This window comes from Amblyomma mixtum, chromosome 8 (assembly GCF_055824585.1).
Source record: "Amblyomma mixtum isolate Tamu chromosome 8, ASM5582458v1, whole genome shotgun sequence".
Lineage (NCBI taxonomy): Eukaryota > Metazoa > Arthropoda > Arachnida > Ixodida > Ixodidae > Amblyomma > Amblyomma mixtum.
The window spans coordinates 39,193,394-39,218,955 of NC_143019.1; the positions used below are offsets into that span (position 1 = coordinate 39,193,394).

The 25,562-nt window shown below is 45.4% G+C and overlaps 1 protein-coding gene across 1 annotated transcript in view; it reads right to left on the bottom strand.

Annotated features, from left to right (window-relative positions):
• The window catches only part of LOC149332147 (uncharacterized), a 234,507-nt gene that overhangs the window by 204,025 nt on the left and 4,920 nt on the right, over positions 1-25,562 (bottom strand). Inside the window, exons 3-8 of the mRNA XM_089557479.1 lie at positions 24,978-25,121; positions 22,307-22,435; positions 21,616-21,759; positions 20,436-20,517; positions 20,055-20,164; positions 19,121-19,238 (exon numbers count right to left, since the gene is read on the bottom strand). Of these exons, the coding sequence (XP_089413605.1) occupies positions 19,121-19,238; positions 20,055-20,164; positions 20,436-20,517; positions 21,616-21,759; positions 22,307-22,435; positions 24,978-25,121 (727 nt within the window). The remainder of the gene's footprint in view (positions 1-19,120; positions 19,239-20,054; positions 20,165-20,435; positions 20,518-21,615; positions 21,760-22,306; positions 22,436-24,977; positions 25,122-25,562) is intronic.

Genomic DNA, 25,562 nt, shown 5'->3' on the forward strand with positions numbered 1-25,562 from the left:
GCATTTGATACATTTTATTCAATAGACAAACATAGAGTGAGACAATTGAACCAAAATAAAAAGTCGATCCTCTAAGCGCCTCTGTCAACAAACGTAGCTAAACGGTCAAAGCTGCCATTAAGCTAAAATAATTAACTTATAGTCGTAAAATAATACGCAGCTTCTGGCATCCGCAACAACAGAAACCAGAAGAACTCAGCGAAACAAGACACATTCGCGTTGTACGCGCGAGCTGTTTCTTTTTCTGTACGTATCTGTGTTCGTATAATCATGTACCAAGCGGAACAAATTTCCACCCTTCTTTCCGAGCAGTGACTCTAACACCAAAGACAAAGCAGGGTGGAACCCAACCATTCTCACCGGGAATAAAACATTTATCCGGCGTCACTTAACACCACAAGAAAGAACTTCTAATCTCGTGGCCGCTACGTAAGCACGAGGTTCGAAAATTTCGATCCGCTGTTTCCGGGCTCGGTGTTTCCAGGAAGAAACAGAAGAAGAGCAAAGGAAGAGGAAAGGAAGAGAAAAGGAAGAGGTTGCTCCTAAATTGCGAAGGCATTGCCGCCGAGCACTCGAACGACCACTTTTGGCCGACAGGAAAATAGTTAAGAGGCCGAGTGTGGAAAGAAGAGTACGCAGACAGACATGACGGCGACGCTTCTTTAGCCTAACCATTCTGTTCTCCTTTGCTGAAGTTTAGTGGGAGCCACGCTGAGCGCTTTTGGAGAAGAGTGGTGTCCAAGAGATGGGGGGGGGGGGGGAGGGGGAGGATGAAAGAGATGGGGGAGAAAGGGTGATAAATAAAGCTGGCCCTTGTAGGAATACCTAGCCTACAAGGTGCTTCAACATCAAGCACTCTAGCAGGAAAGTAAGAGTGAGAGGCATGGTGGGAGAAAGGGGGTAAGGAAAAAGAAACTAGGCAGAAAGGCGCCGGCTCGGGAAAAAAGGGAGATCTGGAAACAATAAGGCTTTTTTTCGTTTCTGGCTGGCTGCACAGACGGCGCTGGATTTTAGGCCTGCCGTGCCCAGTGGTTGTCCTATACCCATCGTCCAAACGGAGAGGAGTCGTGTCGATTAGCTCGGATTAGTGGCCCCAGATACCTGAAACCGCAGATTCTATGCAACAGAGGAAAAAGACTTTTTTCAAAATCTGGAGGGTCATGCCAAAAGCAAAAAAAAAGAAGCTACTCATGTTGTGGAAAGAATACTTTTTAGGACTGAAAAAAGCGGAAAGCCTTCACGTCTTCTTGAGAGGTCCAGAGAGCAGAGTGATAGTTTATTGCCCCCCTCGCCCTCTTACCAGCCTTATCCACCAGGGTAACAGTGGTACTGCTCAGCATGTTAACACGGGCGTGTTTGCTTTCAATTAAGTGCATTCTCCCCTCATAAAAATGGCCTGTAGACTGTCTGTTGACTTCCTATAGACTGGGTTGCATTCTTATAGGTATACCCATTTTGTGCTCCTCGTCTATAGACGGTTTATCGACAGAAGTCTAATAAAACTCTATGGCCATGAAACTGTGGATTGTCTATAGGCTGTATAAAGGATTTGTATTCGCTTTAGACTAGGCTATAGGAATTGTTGATAGACAATTTGTAGACTTTATAGACAGAATGTATGGACAGTCTGTAGACTGTCAATAGCGAGTTGCAATTGACGATCATCAATTGCAACTCGCTTATTTTTTAACTGCCGGTTTATTGATACCAAAGATTGGGGTTGAAATGGCGTTTAATTCTGTCATTCAGTCGGTAGAAATTTCGCTCTACTACTGTCTCTAAGAAAGAAAAAATACGCCATGGTCGACCTTGAATCTAAGTAAAGGTACAAAGAAAAGCCCAGCTCGCAAGGGGAGAGAAACGGGCATCTAATCGAATTCTTATCAGTCCTCAATGTCTTCCTTTTTTGTACGACGAGATATAAGGAAAAGCTCATAGCTTATGAAGAGTGATGCTGAGAAAAAGGACACGTCTTCAGCATGACCTATTTTTCCACTGAGTCACGTTTGAAACTTAAAATTCTAATCTCGCATATTTTCTCCGTTTATACAGAAGCAGAATTTCGCCTTGGCGCAATAAGCACGCCAGCCTATTCAGGAAACTTGCCCGTGTTTATTACCTTCTAAGACTCTCATCGACCAGTAAAAAAATTGCGAGGACACTTTGGCAACTAAAGTGTTGAAATGCGAAAGCCGAGGACACTATGCCTTGACGACTTCCGGTGGATGTGACGTGACACCGTTCCTGTGGCTTTATTGATTCCCAAATTATAGTTATTTCGGTGATCTTAAGTGCTAATTACGCTTAATTACATAATTCCAATCTAATTTGACACAAATTCGACGTTTATCCGACCATTCTGTGACAATTTTTACTATGCCGTGATGACTTCCGGTGGCAGTGACGTCACACTGTTCCCGTGGCTATATAGACGTCCGCACTATTTCGATGCAATGGAATGGTATTTAACTTATTTAAGCACTAATTTTATTTCATTTGAGATGAACTTGCCTCTAACTTGTGTCATTCGTAAAGTAAAGCTCTGCGATCAGGAGGACCACAAATCCAGCTAGGTGTACGCGAATCACCTGAGTGAAATTGCGGTCTTTCTTTCCATTCGTTCATTGTAGTGCACGACTCAAACGCAAGAAAGCAATAAATGTAATCCAGACATGGTTGTATTTTCAATAAATTAGCGCAGCTTAATTATGTTCAGAACATTCAATCACACAGAGGCATACAGATTCATACAGAAAAGTTCATAATCTCATCCACCCACCTGCATTTCTGCCTCCCTCTCCTACGCTTGCCTTTTCTTGGAATATAGTCCATATCATGAAATACCACCGGTTATCTTGCCTTCGTATTGCATGCCATGCCTAAGTCTACCTATACTTCTAAATTTTGACTGGGATGTCATTAACTCGCATTTATCCTCTGATACAAGCTGCTCTCTTTGGGCCTCATAGCTTAGCACCTCTAATTCTCATTTTCATAGTTCGCTGCGTTCTCCTAAATTTAAGCTCATTAGCCGCCAAGTATCCGCCTCATAGGTGAGTACAGGCAACATACGTCCGTTATATACTTTCCTCTTGGAGGATATTGGCAGACCGCTGTTCATCACCTTAGACTGCCTGCAAAACACGCACCTCTCCATTCTTATTATCATATTCATTCTATTCTGGTGGTCCGGCTCTGCTGTCACTACCTACCCTAAGTTTATGCATTCTCTAAGTTGATGCATCGTAAACTACTGTTAAACATTACCTTTTTTCTCTGTCCATTAGGTTTTAGACCCACGGTTCTGTTTGGCTAGGTACTCCGTCTTGCTTTCCAGTAAAGGCTATGTATATGCGTTGGTAATATTCTTAGCTTTTCTCTGTCACCTGATTGATAGTGTGAACGTGGTCTATTGTCGAGCAGCCTTTACGAAAGCCTGCCTGGTCATTTGGTTGATTGAAGTTTAAGGCTGTCCTTATTCTATTAGCGACTACCTTAGTAAATCACTTGTAGTCAACAGACAGTAAACAAATTAGTCTTCAATTTTTCACGTCCTTACCATCAGCTTTCTTATGGATTCAGATGTCGACGATCTTCTAAGATTCGGGTACGCTTGAGGTCATGAGGCATTGCGGCAGAGTTGATGCAGATACGGAGTTTATGTATTCTCTTGCCATTTCGAAAGCTTCCCTGCCTATCGTAAACTGCTGTTGAACATTACTTTAGTTCTCTGCCCATTAGCTTTTACGCCCACCGTTCATCTTTGTTTGTCTAGGTACTCGGTCGTGCTTTGCAATAAAGATTATATGGGAGTGGGTCATAATCTGAGCTTTTTTTCTATCACCTGATTGATAGTGTTAACGTTGTCAATTGTCACGCAGCTTTACAAAAGCCTGCCTTGTCATTTGGTTGATTGAAGTATAAGGCTGTCCTGGTTCTACTAGCGATTACCTTAGTAAATGCCTTGAAAAGCAACGGACAGTAAGGAAATTGGTCTTCAACTTCTCAAGTCCTTAACATCAACTTCCTTACGGATTAAGATGTCAGCGTCTTTCTGAGATTCGAGTACGCTTGAGGTTTTGAGATATTGCGCACAGAGGGCGGGCAGATTTTCTATCACGTTCTACCCACCGTTATTCAGCCAGTCTACTGTTGTCTGATACTCGCCTGCTGCTTTTCGCCTTTCTATTGCTTGGAAGGCGTTCTTTCGTCATATTGTAACTGTCGGTAGGTTGAATCGCTTTCCTCCTGGCTTTGTCATGTCGTCCTGATTATTAAGTTATTGTATAGATCATTCAAGAACTCTTCGGCTACCTTAATTGTCTTACCCATAATGGTAATGACATTATCCTCCTAGCTGCATAGCCGGAATTCGAATAGAATCAGAACAGGAGTAGATTTTCGAGTGAAAGAAGCGTGCTATTGGCCCTAAACATTTTGCTGGTTATAATTAATTGCTCCAACAATAACGTTGTTATCTTGGGTTTAAGAGGAATATCTATTCTGCAGGGAGATTCCAAATTCTTCTACCTTCCCTTGCACGGCTCTTTGTCATTCGTCCACACAAAAATTACTCACACAAAGCCAGAGAGTGTTACTTCTGGCTTATACTCGGCGAGTGACGGATGGTTACTCGTAACTCCCGTGTTTCCCTTTTGTACTACTTCGGCCTGTCAACAACAAAGCGCTGCAAATAAAGCTTCGCCGGAATAGTTCTTCTACAATTAACGGAACTGCTTCCGTGTTGCTCATACCGCCAGCCTTCTCGTCTCAATGACGTCACGGCAGACCCCCCGCCTGGCAGAGCCCACGAGCGCGTTGCAAACATACATAAAAACCGCCGCGGGCAAAAACGCGTCTACGAGAAACAAAGGGCTCTTTTATGTGCTCTCGCTCGCCTGAGCAGCCCTAGGCACATGCCCTTGGCCAGGGAAAGCAATTCTCTTCGGCGCTTTGTTTTTCTATCTTTCTTTTTTTGTTTATTTGCACGACTTCTCTCTCTCAGCCGCTGTGGATGCTCTTATAGTCGCTCGGTAGCGGTGTTCTGGGTGATGTGATTACGCAACGGTCCATGTGCCTGAGCTGTTCTCTTATTAGAGCTGAGAAGAACAGGAGGGGAAAAACGGAGGTGATGTCAAGGAAGTCCGATCAAAAGAGAAAGAAATCATTTATACAAAGGAAGGATTGCCATTGTGTTGTTACGTTGATTAAGAACGCGGATTCTCCCAGCCCCCACTCCCGGGCAGAATCTCGCCCACCTCCTTTCAATCCCTTGATCTCCTGTCCACTGCTGAGGCGATCCGAGCGGTCCTCGCGTCTCCTTCATTGCGTTTGATGGATGGCGCTGGTCCCTACTGGAACTCGGACATCTTTGTTTAGCAACACTAACACGCCCGAGATACCGGAACTGAGTTGCGTCTCATAAGTGGTTTCGTAAAGGAAAGCTCTCGCCGCTGTGTCGAACACAATTGCGAGGGTCTGCTGTTTTCTGGCAGCACTTTTGTTTATTTTTCAATGTTTGTTTGTTTCTTAAACTTTTGTTGGTTGTTTGAAGCCGCAGCGTTGGACGCCATTCTAGATTCAAGGTCCGGCGTTTCTTAAAGAGAGGAATAATCCGGGCTAGTTGGTAGATTATTTGCATAAAAATGCAGCGCAACAGACGGGACCAAGAGGAGAAGACAGCGCCTGCGTTTGTGTCTTCTCTTCTTGGTCCCGTCTGTTGCGCGGTTTTTAATGCGAGGTTTCTTAAGTTGAAGCTACTACGTCCTTTCTGCAAGTCGTTGAAAGAAGCCATGAATCAATTCTCGGGCTGCCTCCTTTAAATACACTGAGCTACGATCCTGCATTCGCTGTTCAGGCATTGCTTCCTAGTGATTATTTTCTTACGCATGATTCTAAGAAAGGTCACATGCCTTTGTGTGACAGAACCACTCACACATTTGACCAAAAAACGCCGACTCCGAGTGAATAATGAGGCCGCGACTCTACTAACTTTCTAACTTCAACAGTTGAAGGTTGAACTGACTGTCAGTAAAGCAAGCCTAGTTCAGTGTCACGGTAATAACGCCAAACTTACGCCAGCTATCATGGCTGCATTGACGTTGAATATGAGAGCAAGCCTCAAGCGTAAATATGGCCCCACAGACCACGATGTACTCCCAGATGTTTTGCAGACACGGGGCCTTGGGCAGAACCATGACTTCGCGCTGCAGAATCCACCGGATTAGGACCCGCGCAAAGGGGAGGGGGTGATAGAAGTAGGGCGGATGGCGGCAAAATCGGATTAGCAACAGGTCGACCTTGAGCCGCAGAGAGATTAGCGTGTTTTGGTGCACGACCGAACGACCTCTGGCGGTTCGGCCCGACGTCGAAGTGTGGCGCTCAGAGCGAGCTCTGGACGGGGGTCTGCCTAAGTGAGACAAATGACTTGTTCGAATGCTCCTGACGGCGAGCATGGCCAGTTGGCCCCATTGGGTCATAGCCATGAGGCCTAGTAAGACAACCCAGCGTGTAGCAGCAAGGCATGGTTGGAGTACAGCACGGTACGCATAGCATTAGTGATAAACTTAAACCCACCCGTGCAGTGCAGCTAACTGTATGTCGATCTTCAACGTTGCAAACCTCGAGTAGGTGAGCGACGCGGTGATTTCCGACCCTCCGGTCCTCGGGAGACCTACAGGTGTTGCAAGAAATCTACCCAGTGTGCGGTCTAGAAGCCAATCAATTGGGCCGTATAATTTCGATAAAGCCTGTATTTTGTTGTAACTGAAAGTGGGGTCAAATTCATGCCAGCTCGATACGGGTTCGCGCGCGTGAGGTTTGAGCATGTTTACTTTTTGTGTATTTGTCAATGGTGTAAACAACCTCTTCCCCTCCTTTCTCGCTATCGCTGCCGTCTACACATCACCTCGCTAATCTCTCCCTGTCCCTTTTATTTCCGCCAGCAGCATTTCGGGTGTTAAAATATTAGATAGCAATTGCCGCAGCTGGCAACGTCTTTTCCTTCCACTCTATTTGGTTTCATTTGGTTCTTGTTATTTATTCAATACCACCACAGCCTCTCGTAAGTGACGAATATTCATAATTGTGGCGAATGTGGCCTTTTGTGGAATAATAGCTTAAAATATTGTCGTAAGTCGTTAAGCTCACGCGTTGCCATCGTTAATCTTAAGATTGTCGGCACAAGATTCAGCATTTACACAGGCCCTGACAGGCTAAAGCCCGCAGCTTCATTCAAGAGAAGCAACTACGTAATGGTTGACTATCCTGACGTTCTTTACTGGGGAAAGTTTATTTTTTCTCAGTGACTAACTCCTACCGTACTGAAGCGGAACCATATCAAACTCTTGTTCAGTTAGAAAAGAAAAAAAAAACCTGTGATGGGTGCGCCTCTTTCGCTCGTTCTTCTTAACCTTTCCAAAAGCCGCACTCCTGTAGCAATAAGCAATGACCCCGGGGCGGTTGCACACATCATAAAAAAAAACCGTCAGCTTAGGCGACAAACCTCCCCAACCCCTCCGCACGTCTTCTTTGGCTAGTCATAACAATAACGTCATGGCTGGTGATGGATAACCTGTCGAACGCTGATTCATATTTCACGCTCGATCCATAATTCAGGGGCTTTCAATCCAGCCATTTAAATATATAAAAAAAAAGATATTCAATAGCATAGGCCCTTTGAAAAATATCCGCTACACGAAAGCAGTAGCTTTAAGTTTGAAAAACGATAACATTGAGCCATACCCGCCCCCCCCCCCCCCCCCTTTTTTTTTATCGTGGGTACACGTTTGTGATTTTTCAGCTATAAGCCTGGCTGCACACGTTGACAGAATGCAGAACAGGTTTGAGAAGTGTACGAGAAAAACTCTGCATACCAGTTACTTTCAGTGCAGCATTAATATGGTCGAACGCAGCTCTGTTCGCCCAGATTTTATTTTCATGATATTATACATATTACTGATATCACTAATTATCTAAGGTATACCAGCATAAAAACAGAAGTGTTGATAGTTTGGCCCGACAAAAAATATAAACAAGAGCAAATGAGTCTCTGGCACGCATATCACTTGGATAATGAAGAATAATAGCTTGAGCTCTGGAAGGCTGCGCCGTTATATTTTGTCCGCTCGTGTCCCGGGATCACCAGGGTTTCGATCGCCCAAGGTCGCCGCCTTCGACCTCTGACGCGCGTGGGAATGGAACGAGAGTGAAAAAGTGAAATACATCGAAAAATGTTCGTAGAAATAGGGCGAATTTTAACGTAAGAAGGCTCATTTATACACGAGAAATCACTGAAGATAACAGAAAGCAAAAAAAAAAATCTTGTGCGAGATCTGACGTGTGAAGGGAATCGCATGTCACAACAGCGGGAGCGTGGTAGAATTTGCAGTGGTCAGTACAAGACTGCTTTAGCAACTAATTTGCGAACTAAACCGCTGACAAAACCCAAATTTATACAAAGAAAAGATTTTCGGGAGACAATGCAACTGCAGGAATACTACCATTTTCTTGTTTGTGTATTTGGAGCTATCTCTGAGCCTTTAAATAAGCCAACTGTAGAAAACTGTGCTCGAAGCAGGATGAGTAGAAAGGACTAAAACATAAGTGCGTGTAGTTTCTTTGATCTATTACTGCTCTTTTTTACATCAAGAATGAACCGTCCCAATTGCCGCACATGACTTGAAAGAAGCTTTCGTTTGATAAGGAAATGACATCGCGATGAACTGTGGCGATGAAGAAGCTACTCCCTGACTTGTGACGTCACAGCTTGGGGCGACGCATGTGACTGAGCGGGAAAAAACCATAAAACAATAACGACGTTTTCAATTTGGATTGACATTTACTCTTTTCTAAAAATACAAATAAAACAAGCTACGCTATCAGTTCTAGCGCACCACAACACGGGCTAAGCCAGAGACCCAGCAATACAAAGTCTGAGTTAATTTTTATTTTTTACTTAGTGACGTTTCCGTCTCTGGAACTTCAGAACCACACGTCACCAAACAAAAAAAGAAGCACACAACGACCTGAGGACACTCCAGTGGATTTGAGGCGGAGAAAGTAGACTTGAGAGTTGCATATAATTCATAGTCCAGACAACCGATGGTCTGCTGTGTCAAGGGTTGATCTCAAGGAAAGCAAAACTACACAGGGACGACTTAGGGACGGTTGAAGAGATGAGAACAGAGAAATTTCCTAGGGAGTTGCTGCAAAAATAAAGGGTTAATTGAATGAACATTGAGGGGGGCAATTTTTTTGCTGCTGTTGCTGATGCTGTAATAAGGCCAATTATTAACTTAGCTAAATCAGCATAACATTGTGATGTGCGACGAAAAAAGCAGTTACCACGACCTCGACTTCCGCCTAAACAGAACCAACGAATAATGTGAATTTTTAGGTCGAAAATTGGTTGAAGCAAAAGAAAAAACCAGTATGCAGCAAAACCATTTAGTAAAGAAAAATTGAGGATGTGGCTGAAACTTTTAGGCTACAATAATTCATTACAAAAACGAAGCGACTCTTATAATATGTTAGAGGTGACTTTTAAAACTGTCACATATCCAAGAGAGTCTTTCATACCGTCTGAGCCTCACACCCGAAACTCATCACGGATCATCGTCTTGCTGTAAATTCACAGGAAGGGCGTGTGGCCTTGACAACTTTAGAGAACCGGTTCCGGCCACTCTTCTCTTTGCATGTAATAACGAAAAAAAAAGCTAGAATCTCAACGGCCAGATAGGAAAAAAGTTATTCAGCGATAGAGCTGTCTACTTTGCATCTCACGAAATCTCCGAGAACCAAAAATAAAAAAACACTAAAGCCAGACCCAGCAGCTAACAGCCACTCGAAGCGATTCGAGAGAACCCACTCGAAGGAAGTTTTGGAACGCGTCACCTGTCAGCTCTTCAGAGCGGCAGAAGGTGTGACGCTGTCAAGCAGATGTCAGAGAGTTAAAAAGAAGAGCTGGACGTTATCGCTTTGTAATCGAGACGGCGTGACGTAAGTGACCTTGCGAGCCTCCTCCACTACGCGCGAGTGGGTGACGGTAGCAACAGAAGTGCGTAGTGACTCCGCTAGAGTGCAGACATTTAGTGGGAAGACGGACACAGTGGCGCAACGTCATGCGAAGCCCGACCAGCCAGTGGTGAATATAAAACAAACAAACAAATAAAAATATTAACGAGTGTGGAGGTGCCACAGCCTTCTACCAGCCATCTCTTTATCCTGAAAATTTATTTGATTTCCTATGTTTTTGGCTATACTTCTAAATATGCATACTCTTATTCATTTAATATAGTTGGATTAAAATATTTATATTTTAATAATTTCTTTATAGTTTTGCAATTATTATGAAGCGCAGGTATTTATTATGATAAAATATTCTCTAGATAAGGTAATCTAACTTTGCTATATATATGGTATGCCTGCATCTGTATTAAAGTGGCATGTCTTTGAGTGCAATCCAAAGGTAGTTTTTCTCTTGCAAACCTATAAGTACAAAGTTAAGTGTCGAGATGTGCCAAGAGAAACAAACGCAGCCCATGACACCGTTGAATATCTCGCAACCCTTAAAATGGAGACCTGTTGCAATTAAGAGGTGCTTAATTATCCCTCCAATCGGCTACTTCGGTTAAGTTCTCGAATGTCAGCTGCGCGGCATCACTTTGCTTTCACACATAATTGGTAATTTGTGTCTGTTCCGGTCGCTCTTTAAATGTTCTTTGGTTTCACATGTCACGCTTAGCTGGACAGGCGAGCCGTACCGTGTAACTACAGCATTGTTATGTCCTTGACGACCATTCCTTCTGCAGCGATCATCATTTTCAAACCTTTGCATTATTACAGAAAAATACCTCCGTAAATCAATCAAATCCTCCTATAAATAACGGAGCTGCGACTGCATAAACAACCAACCCAAGGAGCACAGGTAATCGACCCAACATTGGAAATCGACTGGGAAAGGCTGGTCCCACAAAGGACCAGTGTGGTACCATCTCTTTCCAGCATTGGGACAATTACCCGTGCTGCTTGGATTAGAGGCCTCGAAACTGTTCACCTGACACTTCCATTATTTTGAGTGAGAAGTAGGGGTGTGCGAATATCAAATTTTTCGAATACGAATCGAATACGAATACTTGGTTCCGAATATCGAATCGAATAATAAAGGACACACGCATTTAACCATTACAAAACATTTATTTGAGCACCCAAGAACATCACAGTTCAACTATCAATGATTAAATGAACACAAAAGGTGTGTGGCCGCACAAAAAGGATCAAAGTCTCGAACATTATTCCTAGAAGAGTGGAAATATCAGAGAAGATGGCTAGTACACAGCATTGATTAAGGCTAGCTTGCCATCAGCACAAAAACGCGTTGCTGGGGTGAACAAAAAATGTTGTCGTAAAGGGAAACCAGCTGCTACACATGGTCAGGCAGGAGTCGTTCCCTTCTAGCTGAAACGACTTCTCCAGCCACAGAAAATGCCCTCTCACTTGACACTGAACTGGCACGTATTGCGAGGTATTTCGTTCACAGCTCTGACTATACCAGCTTTGCAGTCATACCCATAAAGAAGCTCACGAGCGCAGTCAGCTACGTCATGGCCCAACGTTACGCATTGCTCTGGGCGCCACCATGTTGTTATTTCTCTGTCGGTAGGATTCGCGGACCGAAATGAACACCGGTACTCGCAATAGAATATTCGGCTAGATACTAATATTCGCGTTGGATCGAATATTCGAAACAACACGAATACTTTGATATCGAATCGAATACGAATACTAAAAATATAATATTCGAAATGTATTCGAAAATTTCGAATATTCGCACACCCCTAGTGAGAAGTAAAGTTGACAGGTTTGTAAAGCGCCACTGAAATGTTCCTTGTGAGCCGCTCGTGTGGAATTATGAGAATATAGAGTCCATAAAATTGAGAAAATTTATGAAAATTCATATATTGTGTCTACAGAGTCCTTGAGCAATCCACATAACATTTATACCAGCTCCACACAGTGTGCAGTCTTTGCCAAAAGTAACCGAGCAACAGGTTCTTGTTTCTCAAACGTATAACGGAGCATGTACAGCAGCCCTAAAGACCGAACGGTGCCATAATTTAAGGACAAGGTCTCACCTTTCTTCACACAGAATCGGAGCCTAAGGGCTGCCATGAGTGTTTCGCTACGCACGGCTACGAAACAAACCACATGTGCCGGGTTACTTTCGACAAAGACTGTACATGACGTCATATGGAGTCCGTCCGCATACGTGCTTTCATAGAGTCCATGGCGACTCTATATGCTCCATACTCACTCCATAAAGTTTCTTACGGAAAGGTTAAGGGATTATGGGCCTCGCATATGGAAACTTTCAGTAGGAAGGCGACTGATGCACTGCCCTGAAGACAGCGGCGAGGACTCAGCGCCAGTCGGTCGCATGCAATAGCCGAGTGGTACTCATTATGTGTACTGGATGTATACTGGAGTACTGGATTTACCATTCGGCACTTTCTTTGGGGGATGCCCAGCTCCCGCACCTCATAGAGACTGAGCGATTTTTCTTTATGGCCGTTACCGCGACACTCCAAGGAAAACAAGTTACTTACGACGGAGAGCATTTGATTCGAGACTTCAGAAAGACTTCAGCGGAGTATCGAGAAGAGCGATGACGTCATTCGGACGTTGATGCCGAAGCAGAGAGGAGGAAAGCGGGAAAACTAATGATACCGCTTTATCTTTGCATGGATCCTATTGATAGCCCTCAGATTTTGTCTTCGTTCCTCTCTCTCTTGTAAATAAGCCATATTCCAGCTTGCTTTGTTGCAACTACGCCGCCAGGGTGCACACACGTGAGGCGATGATATAGATAGCGGCGAGTGCACGCGTCGAAGCCTTCGGCGTTTTGTGCGCATTGTTACGCCCAGTTACGGTTTGCTCATAGTGAGAGTCTGCTTCGTTAGCGACGGCGACCGTGGCCGATCCGAACCTAACCAACGAAGCTGCGCTGTATACGGGCAATGGCACGAGATCCCCGTGCGGTAATTGAAAAACGAGCTTCCTGCATCCGAATTCATGAAAAGTGAATCCAATTCTTCGCGCCAGACGTCGCTGCCGTTTGCAACGCAACTTCCAAACCCCCGGAGGCTAATTTACAAACTGTGGCCTGTACAGCGCGCAACTGGAGCGCAACCTCGACCCGCGGTGCGGATACGTTCGATCCCGCATTTTTGCATCGTAAATTCCACGTTCGTTCACTGAACTGTTGCTTACGTTAATTCTTCCTTTATTTTCGCTTTTTTCATCATTTCACGCTGGCATTTTTTTCTTTCAATTGCCGAGAAGTTAGGAGGAGCAAGAGAATCTTTAACGGATACAGGAGAGGTCTGCTTGGTTGTTAGCACAGCATGCTACTCCAGGCGAGGGTGAAAGATGAGAAGAAGGTAAGAGAAGAAGAAGAGGGTGAAAAAGAGAAAAAGAGAAAAAAGAAAGGGTTGAAGGTGACATCACGCATAATCAACACTCACGCACTCACAAACACAAATGGTTATCAGAGGTTATGAGAGAGTCCCTCAGGAAAACTAATCATGCTTTTGTACCTCGCGCTGTCGAAGCCGAGTCACTCCAGGGTCCAAGGACATGCTCCAGGTGCACGGGGCCATTCTGACGGAGTCCTAAACCACTTAACAGTACCTTGCGATGGTTGTGTGGTTGGGATTGCGATGGTTGTGAGTTGTGAGATCAAAAAGTGAAGCTTATAGTGAAGTCTAGCGTTTTCTTCGCTGCGATTACACCTCAGATGAAATCACAAGTCTCAGCAGAAAGTACGCCTTATGTGAAACGTAAACATTCTCCGACTGCTTGTCCGAAATCTCTCCAAACGCACTGTTCGCAGAGGAGTAGAAATTACGAGCGCGAGGCGACGGCTTTCAGACTTGCCAGGTTGGCTCGCTAACACGTGAGAACAGCACACTGGTGGAAGACGACGTCTCGCTCTTGTAGCTTCAACTACACTGCGAATAGCTTGTGAGATGGAGTATAATCTCAACGGTACTACAACGGGATGGTTGGATTGACGTCACGAGAAGGAACACTGTGGACAAAGGATGACGAAGATATACGATGCAGCGTGGACACAGGACGATCTTGATCGTCATGTGTTCGCACTGGGCCTTTTCGTTACAGTCTGAACTTTCTTAGTGGATTGGTCGTGTAGAATATAAATATTCATTCGGCCTTATTGGAACAATACGACTCTGAGGTTAACTTCAGTATATATATGAAAGAAAAATGAATTATTTGTGCGCTTTCCAGTAAAGGTGCTACCTTCTAGGTTAACTGAGAAAGTGTTTTTCAAAAATGTCAGTAACGACTGGTAATATCGATACTGCATGTTCATGCGTGGCGTTTTTCCTGACTGGGATGGCGCTGAAGTCGGATGCTGTACTGACTACGTTTCGTAAATGCGCTACCTCTCACGTAGATAACTAGAGGTAATGATCGTCATCGTTACTCTCAAGTCATCACTGGGACAAAAATAGATGACTATTTTTCTCCGAATCGCGCTAACTATCGCGCTGACTGTGGGTCTGTGCACGTATTGGCAGCGCAGCCGGGTAGTCACGTTCACTTTGTTAACACAAAGCAAACCAAATCATTTGCAATTAGCGCCGGAAGTAATTAGGCGAGAAGAGAGAGAAGGATGAACGGCGTAAATGACTGCGCCTGTCCGCGAGTTGTCTCCAGGATTCCCGCGCATTTTCGGCTGCGTTTCTACCGTTATATTTCTCGCAGAGTAATTAGACCGGGAAAAGGGTTTGCGCCAAAGTCGTTCCGCGACTGCGTGAACTCGCACTCAATGAGCTCTTCGCTTATGCAGGGTGTTTCAACTAAGGTTGTACACAATTTTTAAAATAGGATTTTTGAGTTAGAAGACCGATTTTTTTCGGCATATCATTGTCATACGTGTTGTACATCAGAATACAGCTAAGGTGTGCTAAGTAGCAAGCTGGTCAACTAATAGTGAATAGTTAGCTTTTAGCTATTACTGTCAGGCACCTTGATTACTGAGAGTCGTGTAGATAACCGTAAGTATTATGCATGGCAGTTTTTAGAATCTCGAAAACGCGGTTACACTCGGCGCTGTGGCCCAACAAATTTTTGGGCCCTTCGACGATTTGCGTGCACTGGAGAGGTTGCTTTGCCTGCAAGCTTCTCGAAAGCGAATGCATTGTAGCGATATGTAGGCAGAATTTGTTGGGCCATATCGCCGAGGGTAACCGCGTTTTCGAAATTCTAAAAACTGATAAGGATATTGCTTACGATGGGCTGATATTATCTCAGTAATTAAGCCACCTAACACTAATAGTTAAAAAGATAACTTTTCATTATTACTTAACCAGCCTACTAGTTAGCACGTCTTCCGCCGTGGTGGCTCAGTGGTTATGGCGCTCGACTGCTGACCCGAAAGACGCAGGTTCGATCCCGGCTGCGGCGGCTGAATTTCGATGAAGGCGAAATTCTAGAGGCCCGTGTGCTGTGCGATGTCAGTGCACGTTAAAGAACCCCAGGTGGTCGAAATTTCCGGAGCCCTTCACTACGGCGTCTCTCATAGCCTGAGTTGCTTTGGGATGTTAAACCCCAATAAACCAAACCAAACCAGTTAACACGTCTTAGCTGTATTGTGGTCTAGTACACCGCTGACAATGCTGTGCCGAAAAAACCGCTCTTCTGACTCAAAAAGCCTATTTTTAAAAAATGTGCAAAGTCTTAGGTGAAACACCTTCTGTATAGGTAGCACTTTTGACAAGAAAGAACCTTGCAAATGATGTCATATATGATGCTCTGTTGGAGGGCAAATTGTTTTGAGGTGTAAAAGCCTGAGGGGCTCATCATGTCACGGCTTGGACCTATAAGAGCGGGATTTTGACAGTGATACGTAGTAGACAGCGGCCAATGGTCAGATGCAGGTTAGGAGAGCTTGGGGCATCTTAATTTATCTGTTACTTTCGCTAAACTCATTGCCATCGCACATGAATGTTCCATTGCTTTTGTAAGTGCTTTCTAGCTTCATTCTAACACATTTTCTGTATAATTTTATGGTAGTTCTTATGAGTGCTTGTAATTGCAGATGTTTTCATGTTTGTTCTATTTTTTTTTTGATGAGACATGCCGTTTCATTGTGCCTATGGTGCTGTCAAGTCTATAGGGGGGCCTCCGGCTTTGTCAAGCTGTCGCTTGTGACAGCTTTTACTGCGGGTCTCCCGCGCCATGTATTCATTAGGCGCAAATAAAACCATTATTATTATTATTATTATTATTATTATTATTATTATTATTATTATTATTATTATTATTATTATTATTATTATTATTATTATTATTATTATTATTATTATTATTATCTACTGGGACAGTGTCCCACGGGATGGCGTACGACAGGCGTAAGTGGAGACTTTTTTTTTTGCTAACGTAGTCTAAGCTTGGTTTTTAATGAAGAGAGCGATAATAACGAAGTGTATCATTCTGTTTGTGAGTGCGCAGAGCGTGCGTGCTTGCAGGCAGAATACAGTGCGAATGAATAAGTTAGGCAACACTTGAAAGAACATAGCACCAAGATAGGGTTACAGCAACTCATATTCGGATAGAGCACAACATTACGGGTAAGTTTGGGGTTACGGTGCGTGAAAGGGAACCATAAAATGGCAACATAGAGCAACGTTAGCTCATTTTAGCAGGGTAAGGTTCAAAATAACGAACAGAAAGTAGAATACAAACTCAAGGTATATTAAAATATAGGGTTCACAAGACTAAATGAGTCTTGCGCGAATTGTTATAAAGAAGTGCAGCACGACGTTTGTATGTGTTTATAAGTGCATATTCACGATGTTTATATGTACATGTTTTTAATTTTCCTCTGCGCATACGTTCTATCTTCTTTTCTTCCAGTTCGTTTTCTTTATCCTTCTTTTGTTTTGCTTGGAGGTTGACGGCCACCTAAGGACTCTGAACACTGGTAGTGACGAAGGGAGCCGCTCGGAAGCCACAGCTTATCCCTGCACGAACAAAGCCCGCAGAAACAACATTACTACCCGCGAACGCGTGGAGGGAATTACATTGGCGACGAGACGAGAGGTCGCCCTTACCTGCAAGGCGTTCGGCATGATGCTAGCCGCACTGAGCATCTTGGCCGCCTATTCCTTGCCGAAGCTGCAGAGACCGATTATGCATCGTCATGCCCACGATGGCTCCGTCCTCCATTCTTTACATCTGATATGACGACAAGAACAAGAAGCAGAAGTGAATAGAAGAAACGGGGAAATGAGGATAGGCTCGTGATGCGGATAAACCCGAACAGGTCAACGAACAGTCGCTGTATCCGACAAAAAACTCAAGAATACAAAGAAAGGGTTTTCCTGGCTTGTTTATTGCGGGAGAAACACTACGCTAGGTTTGAGCGATTTCTCGGAGCCCCGGAGAGCCCCAACTGCGCATGCGCGAGGAGCGAATGACGTCAGAGCAGCGCGGAGCCGCCGCCGACTCCTCCGCTGCACGGGTGACTCAGGGGTGCTGCCGCCACTGCGATTGCCGCGCCGTTGCTTCAGCAATTCTACTCGGGATGGTCATTGATCAAACCACAGCCAATATTTTTCCTCGCTCTGGTATCTAGAGGTTCCGAGCAAAACCTGAAGAGGACGCAGCACACCGATGTGCCAGCGCAACTAAAAGCAGCAACCCTATGTTCGCACTGGTGATTGCCTGCAACCACTGGATCTTTCGTATTTATAATGGCACGCGATTGCAGCCAGTGTTGCTCCTTTCCTAGGCGTTAGCAGTACTCATTTTTTTTAAGGTGTTAGCATAGAAAAGCCAGTCAAACCATGCCGATAGTATAACCGTGTTTCGACGTGTCAGAAGAGATCGCAAGCTTTTTCAATGCTTCCTGGTGAGGAGCCGCTGCCTGTTGCACATGAATGTAGATGTTGATGAATTTGTGTACTGTTATACTCCGTGTTTATACGAATTTTTCATGAAAGGATAGATGAGTCAACGAAAATGCTAGCACTCGGCAAATGTTGTGGAAGTTATCTTGAATACTAACAACTCAGGCATAGTGCGATGTGTGCGGACATAAATGAGGTTTTAAGCGAGCGTAGCGAAAAACTGATTGAAAATAATGCGCGTTGAAGCTGCTGTAACAACAGTCATTGTTGCCAACAGCGAGTGAATAAACAGTAATTTTAACTGCACCTGCTTGCGATGCTTAGTGAGGCTATTATTGAGTTGCCTGATCGTGCGATACTGCGGAGAAGTACGCGTTGGGATCCGCCGACTTGAGTAGCGTCTTAAAACGCGTCTATTTTGCGGACACTTACCTCAACCAGATTAAGGAACTCAGTTCATTTAAAGCCTTCAAACAGCCCACTCAATTTTAGATAGCGTTAAACTCCACTAGCTTCATTTCCTACCTGACATGTACTACATGCCATGAAAGCTCTCACGTTCAAGCCACTCTCCTTGCCTTACGACGGTGCTGTCTCTGTGCGATCAAGGAAAGTGATAGTTTGCTTATAATGGTTATTTCTATGGTGAAACTGATGGTTGACGTTATTGCGGGGTGTGAACATAGGCTGCGGCTACGGCTGCGGTTATCGCTTGGCAAAACCACCGCTTGAATTGGGTTTAGCTATTTTCGCTACGTGGCTGTACGTTAGTCACACTAAATGCAAACAACCTTGTAGCTTTCACATGTGTATCGAGCAGCACACTGCTGAAGGAAACTTTGAAGAACTGACACAAGAGGAGACCTCCTAGCACATCCGAATAATACGCGCCTGACACCTCTTCGCACTCCACCCAATATACACAAACCATTAGAAACCTGTCGCATCGCACAGAGGCTATCCATTTCGCTTAAATTCTTGTCGTCGTGACGGTGGTTGACTTACCCAGCAGCAGATAAGCTTCAGAATACGCCCTTACAAGCTATGCTAAAAAAAAAGCGCAGTATTGGATAAGTCCCTGGGATTTTAAGTTATAAAGACAAGTCTGTCGTTATTCTGGTGACGCAAGGGCAATGACGCGGGTAGAAAAACAAAAAGAAATTCGTTCACAGCGCCCTCACACGATGCTGAGGCTGCTCGGCGGATTGTCCCTGGTGTGCATATCGGTGCGCACTTCGATGGGGCTCCCGGTGATGATGTCCGGTGGCATGGGCGACAGCGGGGTGGCTACCGAAGGGGCTGCACAAAGGGACAGAAAAACATCGCAGCACTTGTAATTGACACTGTTGAGACAACCATTAGTTATTACAGAGACCACAGCATATTTCCTGGATATGACGGTGTTTCCACTGCTCTACCTAACTGCATTAAATTGTGGGGAGTCTGCCAAGAGGTTAGGCATGTGCGCGCACGGAAGTCCGGCATCGCCTTGCTCTTAACGCCATCGCATATGGCTTAGGAATAACCACACGAACAGTGAACATAATGAAGCAAGACGCGTAGAGACAGCGACATAGCGCTTTATCTATCTCTTTCTGCCGGTCCTCCACGCCATTCCTTAGCTTTATTTCTGTACAACGCGCCGGGTCTCTCACCAGCGAATCCTTTCTAAGCTTACTTGGTGGTTCGTAGTCTTATTAGTTACGTTGTCTCTCCCTGTGGCCCGGTTTGCCCGCGAACTGCGCAGAATTGCTCGTTAAAAATTTTTCTGGGGCTGGCTGCAGAAGAAACTACATTGCAGTGCGCCTCTGTCGGCGTAGTGGCTAGTGGTACACACTTGGGCTATAATGCTTGTGAGAACATCTACGTCTTTCTTGTCATAAAAGTTTTCTCTCTTTCTCTCTCTATGTAGACCTCAAGCAGGTTTCATGACGAACGGATATAGACACAGTCAACACCTCATTGTTGTAGTATGGTAGTGTTCGTGTGGGTGGTAAGTGTGATTATTCTGTCTTTATACTAATGACTTGTGGGCCAGCAATGTCTGGTGTCTCCGCCTTAGACCAAAACGGTAGAGCTACTACCCCACGCGCGGAGGGTAGAAGCTTTACTTACACTTTACTCCCGTGTCTGTGGAGTAGGTCCCCTGGGGAGCCGGGGAGACAGCCGACTGCCGGTCTTCTTCGCCGGGCTGGTTGTTGTTGGCTTGGCCAACCTTGCGGCTCCTATGGTCGAGAATTCAGAGCGTGCTTAGAAGCCGAGGCTGACGAGATGCCGTTCTTTAGCTATTTGCAACGACCATGTCAATCCAAGGACTGGCTTACCAGAACCGGATGTCTTTCATTCTTTTTATTATTTAGCAGTGATCGTTCTAAACGCACTCATCCGCGAGACACACACACTCGTCTCAGAAAACATCTCCAACACTGATAGCACATTGCAGCTGCTCTCTGCAGTTAGAGATAAAGCTGCACTGATAAGACCAGCAGGACTAACCTGTAGAGGTAGACGATTGCGCAGACGACCACGGGAAGCATCAGGCCGAGCAAAATCTTGAAGGCTGCGTTTCCGCCTCTATCTGCAAGGGTCAAGACAAAAACAGAGACCACCTTTGCGGGCCACAACTCGAATGAAATGCATACACGCACAATTGATCAGTAATGCTTTCGGAGTCCACTTCGTTTTCGAACATGTTCTGTTTACCTTTCTGTTTAGCTGTCAGTTCTTTGCGATTGCTGCGACTGGAAACGATTTCCAGGCATTTATTTTCTCTTTCAATGGCATTACTGGTGAATCCTGCGTGTATTATATTAATTAGTTCTGACTAAAAAACGATTAACACACATCTCTTCCGCTGCGACCCTTAATGGAGGCTCAGTGGTTAGGGCACTCGGCTATTGAACCTGAGGACACGGGTTCGATCACGGCCGCGACCGCCGCGTTTCGAGACGGCGAAATGCTTAAGGCGCCAGCGTGTTGTGTAATGTCAACGCACGTTAACTAACCCCATGAGAGTACCGAACGCGAAATTCGAAGATCGTGGGTTCGGATCCCACCGGTGGCAGGTGGTTGTTTTTTCTTCTGCTTTCATTAATCTCGTCTTGGTATAAACTACGAAAAAAGACATCCCCTATGCTGCTTGGTTTCGGTGTCTGTTGGCTTCCGTCATCTCTTCTTAAAACAGCCCAAAAGACAGGGACGCAGACAGAAGAGACCGTGTCCGTGTCTTGCATGGACCACCAACTAGCCCACACGTCTACCCTTGTAAGCTTCATTTCCTTCATTTATGTCCTAACGAGCACCTATTTTCATTTCCTTTTCTTCCAGGTGGTTTCAGTTAATCCTGAGTGTTCCACTGTGGCATCTCTCATTTGCCGTGCTTCTCTTCGGGGCGTTAATCCTCACAGTTTAGCATTTTTTCATTACGAGTGAAACAACAGCAGCTATTCGTTTCCAAACCTCGAAAATCCATGTCCAGAAGCAGTCGCTCAGGAATGGCAGGCATCATTTTTTATAATGCTATTTATCGAGTCATTGGCATCACGACTATAGCTTTCAAGCTTTTGGCCATTAGGCTCTGACAGTGTGACAACGATCAAAAGCTATGACAGCTGTCACTTGAAACAATGACAACAGTGATAGTTTCTCCTGGCGGACGCAGGATGCGCCCATTTACCTATTTCGCAGAGCTGCCCAACGGGGTGCGTGCCCTCGCGGACGTAGCCACTCTTGCACTCGCAGTGTTCGCTGCTGCAGTATGAGTTGTTCACCAGGCTCTCGCAGTCCGAGTCCCGGGCGCATTCTTGGTCCAGGTGCCGCACTGCAATTGACGAAGGAAGCGGGATGTGTTACTTTCTCCTCTCTGCTCAGCCTAGCTGCTCATCCCAACTGTTACTTCGCAAATCAGCTGGATGCCGTACTCTTATGGGAGGCGACACAAGGATCGTATGGTTTCAAAGTTGGAAAGCATGCGAGGCCGTTGGGCTATTGGTGCTGGGCCTGAAGTTGTAAGGGAGTCACAGTTACTGTTCATGAATACAACAGGGGCAACTGACGTGTACGCTCTCTGTCTGTGGTCATGAACTTAAGATTACAGCTGAACTTCAGTAATATGTGTGTAATGGCTCCTTTAAAAAAAAAGAGCACAGGATATATAGTATCATCTTTTCTACCATGCGTCCCAAGACGCACGGATGAAACGATATTAGTCTGCGACTAGACGACACTCCACTTAAGGAAGGCTAGCTGAAAGGCGTAATCTAGCCTCGAAAGGCACCCTGTAATAAAAGCGCCGTTAATAGCGGTCCAAATTGAAAGTTCGTTGAGTGCCATCAAAGGAAGCCTCGTAAGTGTGGACAACCACGTACTGGGTCTGCACTCTTCCGTCTCTTCGTCCTTGTAGAATCCCTCTAGGCAGTTGCACAGGCCCTCCGAGCACGTGTAGTTTGAGCCATTGCAGTCCTCCACGTTGTAGCACGACTCCCGAGGCTCGTGTCCTGGAAATGAGGCATATGTCGGATGGCGTAACAGAAGTTTTGGAGCATTAATTCAGTGAATGAGTGGTGAGTGGCTTCCCTGTTATCTCGTTACCGAAGATTGACTACCTCCGTATGTTGTGACAGTTATGTTGACATCTGCTGCTGCGATGCCTTCATTTCATCTCGTTTCTGATCTAATCTATCCTCACTACACGACCATTGTCAAGACGTATACACACGGGCAGTCTATTCACAGCATTATCCAAGTGCCGAACAAACGGTCGTAATGCTAACTGTTACGAAGAGATGCGGCGAAACAGCCCAAGATGCGCACAGGGGCACAAAGTAATTGCCGTTTTCGTCCTGTCTGGCGCTAAGCTTTGGGCACAGAGCGGCGTACGGCTGTTTGTTAGGTACTAAGGGGATACTGTTACGGAAGAGGTGGGTGTACTTGCATACGGGTGTACATATGCACGAATAAGAGGGTTCTCACGCAGCTTCCACCCTCTCCGTTCGATGACGTTCTACGTCACACCTGCGGTAACCCAGGACGTTCTACGTCCGCCGCTTATGAACGTGGGTGGCGCTGATGAACACTCTCAAGGTTAGGTTACTTGTAAACATAAATACCCCCGAAAGCAGAAGAATTGACAGCCGTCGCCGTAGCTCAGAGGTAGAGCACCGGACGCGTAATTCGGAGGTCGTGGGTTCGGATCCCACCGGCGGCAGGTGGTTGTTTTTTCTTCTGCTTTTCTAATCAGTTATCTTTAAACGATAACATATTCAGTAATATTCTAAATTGATCAACACCACAAAATAAATAACTTAAAAAAATCCCCTGTGCCCCTTGGTTTCTGTGGCTGTTGGCTTCTGTCATATTTATAACGAGCCCCTCATCCCCTTCCCTTGTTTGCTTAATTGCTTAGCGAGGGCCTCGATTCTGGCAGCCTTGACGCCTTAGGAAGCATAAGAGGGTTCTCACGCAGCTTCCACCCTCTCCGTTCGATGACGTTCTACGTCACACCTGCGGTAACCCAGGACGTTCTACGTCCGCCGCTTATGAACGTGGGTGGCGCTGATGAACACTCTCAAGGTTAGGTTACTTGTAAACATAAATACCCCCGAAAGCAGAAGAATTGACAGCCGTCGCCGTAGCTCAGAGGTAGAGCACCGGACGCGTAATTCGGAGGTCGTGGGTTCGGATCCCACCGGCGGCAGGTGGTTGTTTTTTCTTCTGCTTTTCTAATCAGTTATCTTTAAACGATAACATATTCAGTAATATTCTAAATTGATCAACACCACAAAATAAATAACTTAAAAAAATCCCCTGTGCCCCTTGGTTTCTGTGGCTGTTGGCTTCTGTCATATTTATAACGAGCCCCTCATCCCCTTCCCTTGTTTGCTTAATTTATTAAGACTGTTAGTCGAACGGCTGTTACTGGCTGGTTTGGACCAATATCCAAAGGCTGTATCAACAACGTCAAGTTATGCGAAGTAGCACGAAACACTGCCCAAGCACGGTGCATTACGGCAGTCGACCATGTTCAAAGCAGCATTCAAGAAGCTATGGCTTAAGAGAAAGCAGCTATAACAAAAACATTATATGAACATTCGCCCAAGTGGAAGCCTCTCGCTTTTCTAGCCTTAGAGTAGATGGATGACAAGAACGAAGCATTACCAGGCGACCAATATTTCAAACGGCATATGTGTGTTTCTTTTTCTCTGTCCTTACAAAGTTAGAAAAGGAAAGGAACGGTTTTCGTCAGACGTTGTGAAGCTAAGAGCACACAACCATAGTCGCACTTTGCTTTCATTAAGAGCTTAGTGACAAAAGTCGAGCGCATATAGACGCTGACATAGCATTGGCAGTTAAGGATGGCGCCCGCCTAACAAAGAGCGTTTTCCCTTCTATCTTATATTTTGTATGAGGCAACTCGTGTTGCCCTGAGGCTATCAAGTATTTGTGCGCTTTTTATTTGTTCGCTGACTACCAAAATCTTAATGGTAATGCTTTGTACTGGTTACATCGACAGCATTAAAAAAGCTTTTTGCAGATGTTACTTTTTGCCCACAGACGGGCATGATTACTGGAGGAAAAAGTAGGCTTTATAGGAACGCAGCACTAGGCTAACCAAGGCCAGATAATCAGAGTTGCCCCAAGCCCGCCGCGTTGGAAGAGAGGGTTAGGGACATTTAGGGAACTAACTGGCAACCTGAAAAGTGGAAAGAGGATCTTCCATCACTTTTGTAAAATTATAATAGGCAGACATCCCGTAGACTATAGACAGTCAGTGACTGATTGTAAATAGTATATCTTCTATAAAATATTCACGGTCCAATACTGGATACAGACCCTACACTACACTATGTATAATATCCGTAATGAAGTTTCTGTGAGAGAAATGGTCAAATGGTTCGAGGCAGGCGCAGCATGCAGAATAGAAACACGGACTCTTCTCATACGTGTCTGTTCCCTTCCTCTCACGGTGTCAGTCGTACATGCATTCACGACAAAAGCGGCAGCGAAGCGTGCTACACGTCGAGTTGCGTAAGGACTCACCTCTTCGGCACCTGGTGACGTCTCCATGCAGCAGCACCCTGCGGAAGAGCGGCTTACAGCGGCAGATGGAGTGGTGACAGTAGGAGTTGTTGTCGTTCACCTCGCAGTTCTCGTGTCGAGAGCAGCTCTCCCCCAGCTCGATGCCTGCGACGCACATAAGAAGATGTACTCGGCGCGAGCGCAAAGATGGGGAAGGGTCAATAAAGGGGAACTACTGGTTCCTGACTGGCACTAACATACCGGACAATTCTGGAAAAAGCATTTTTCCCGTTTGCCCCGCCGCGGTGGCTCAGAGGTTACGGCGCTCGGCTGCTGACCCGAAAGACGCGGGTTAGATCCCGGCCGCGGCGGCCGAATTTCGATGAAGGGCGAAATTCTAGAGGCCCGTGTGCTGTGCGATGTCAGTGCACGTTAAAGAACCCCAGGTGGTCGAATCTTCCGGAGCCCTTAACTATGGCGTCCCTCATAGCCTGAGTTGCTTCGGGACTTTAAACCCCACTAAACCAAACCAAACCATTTTTCCCGTTTATGAACACAGTTTGCCGTGTGGGTCATACGGCCGCTTGAATACGTCACCCGGCTTTC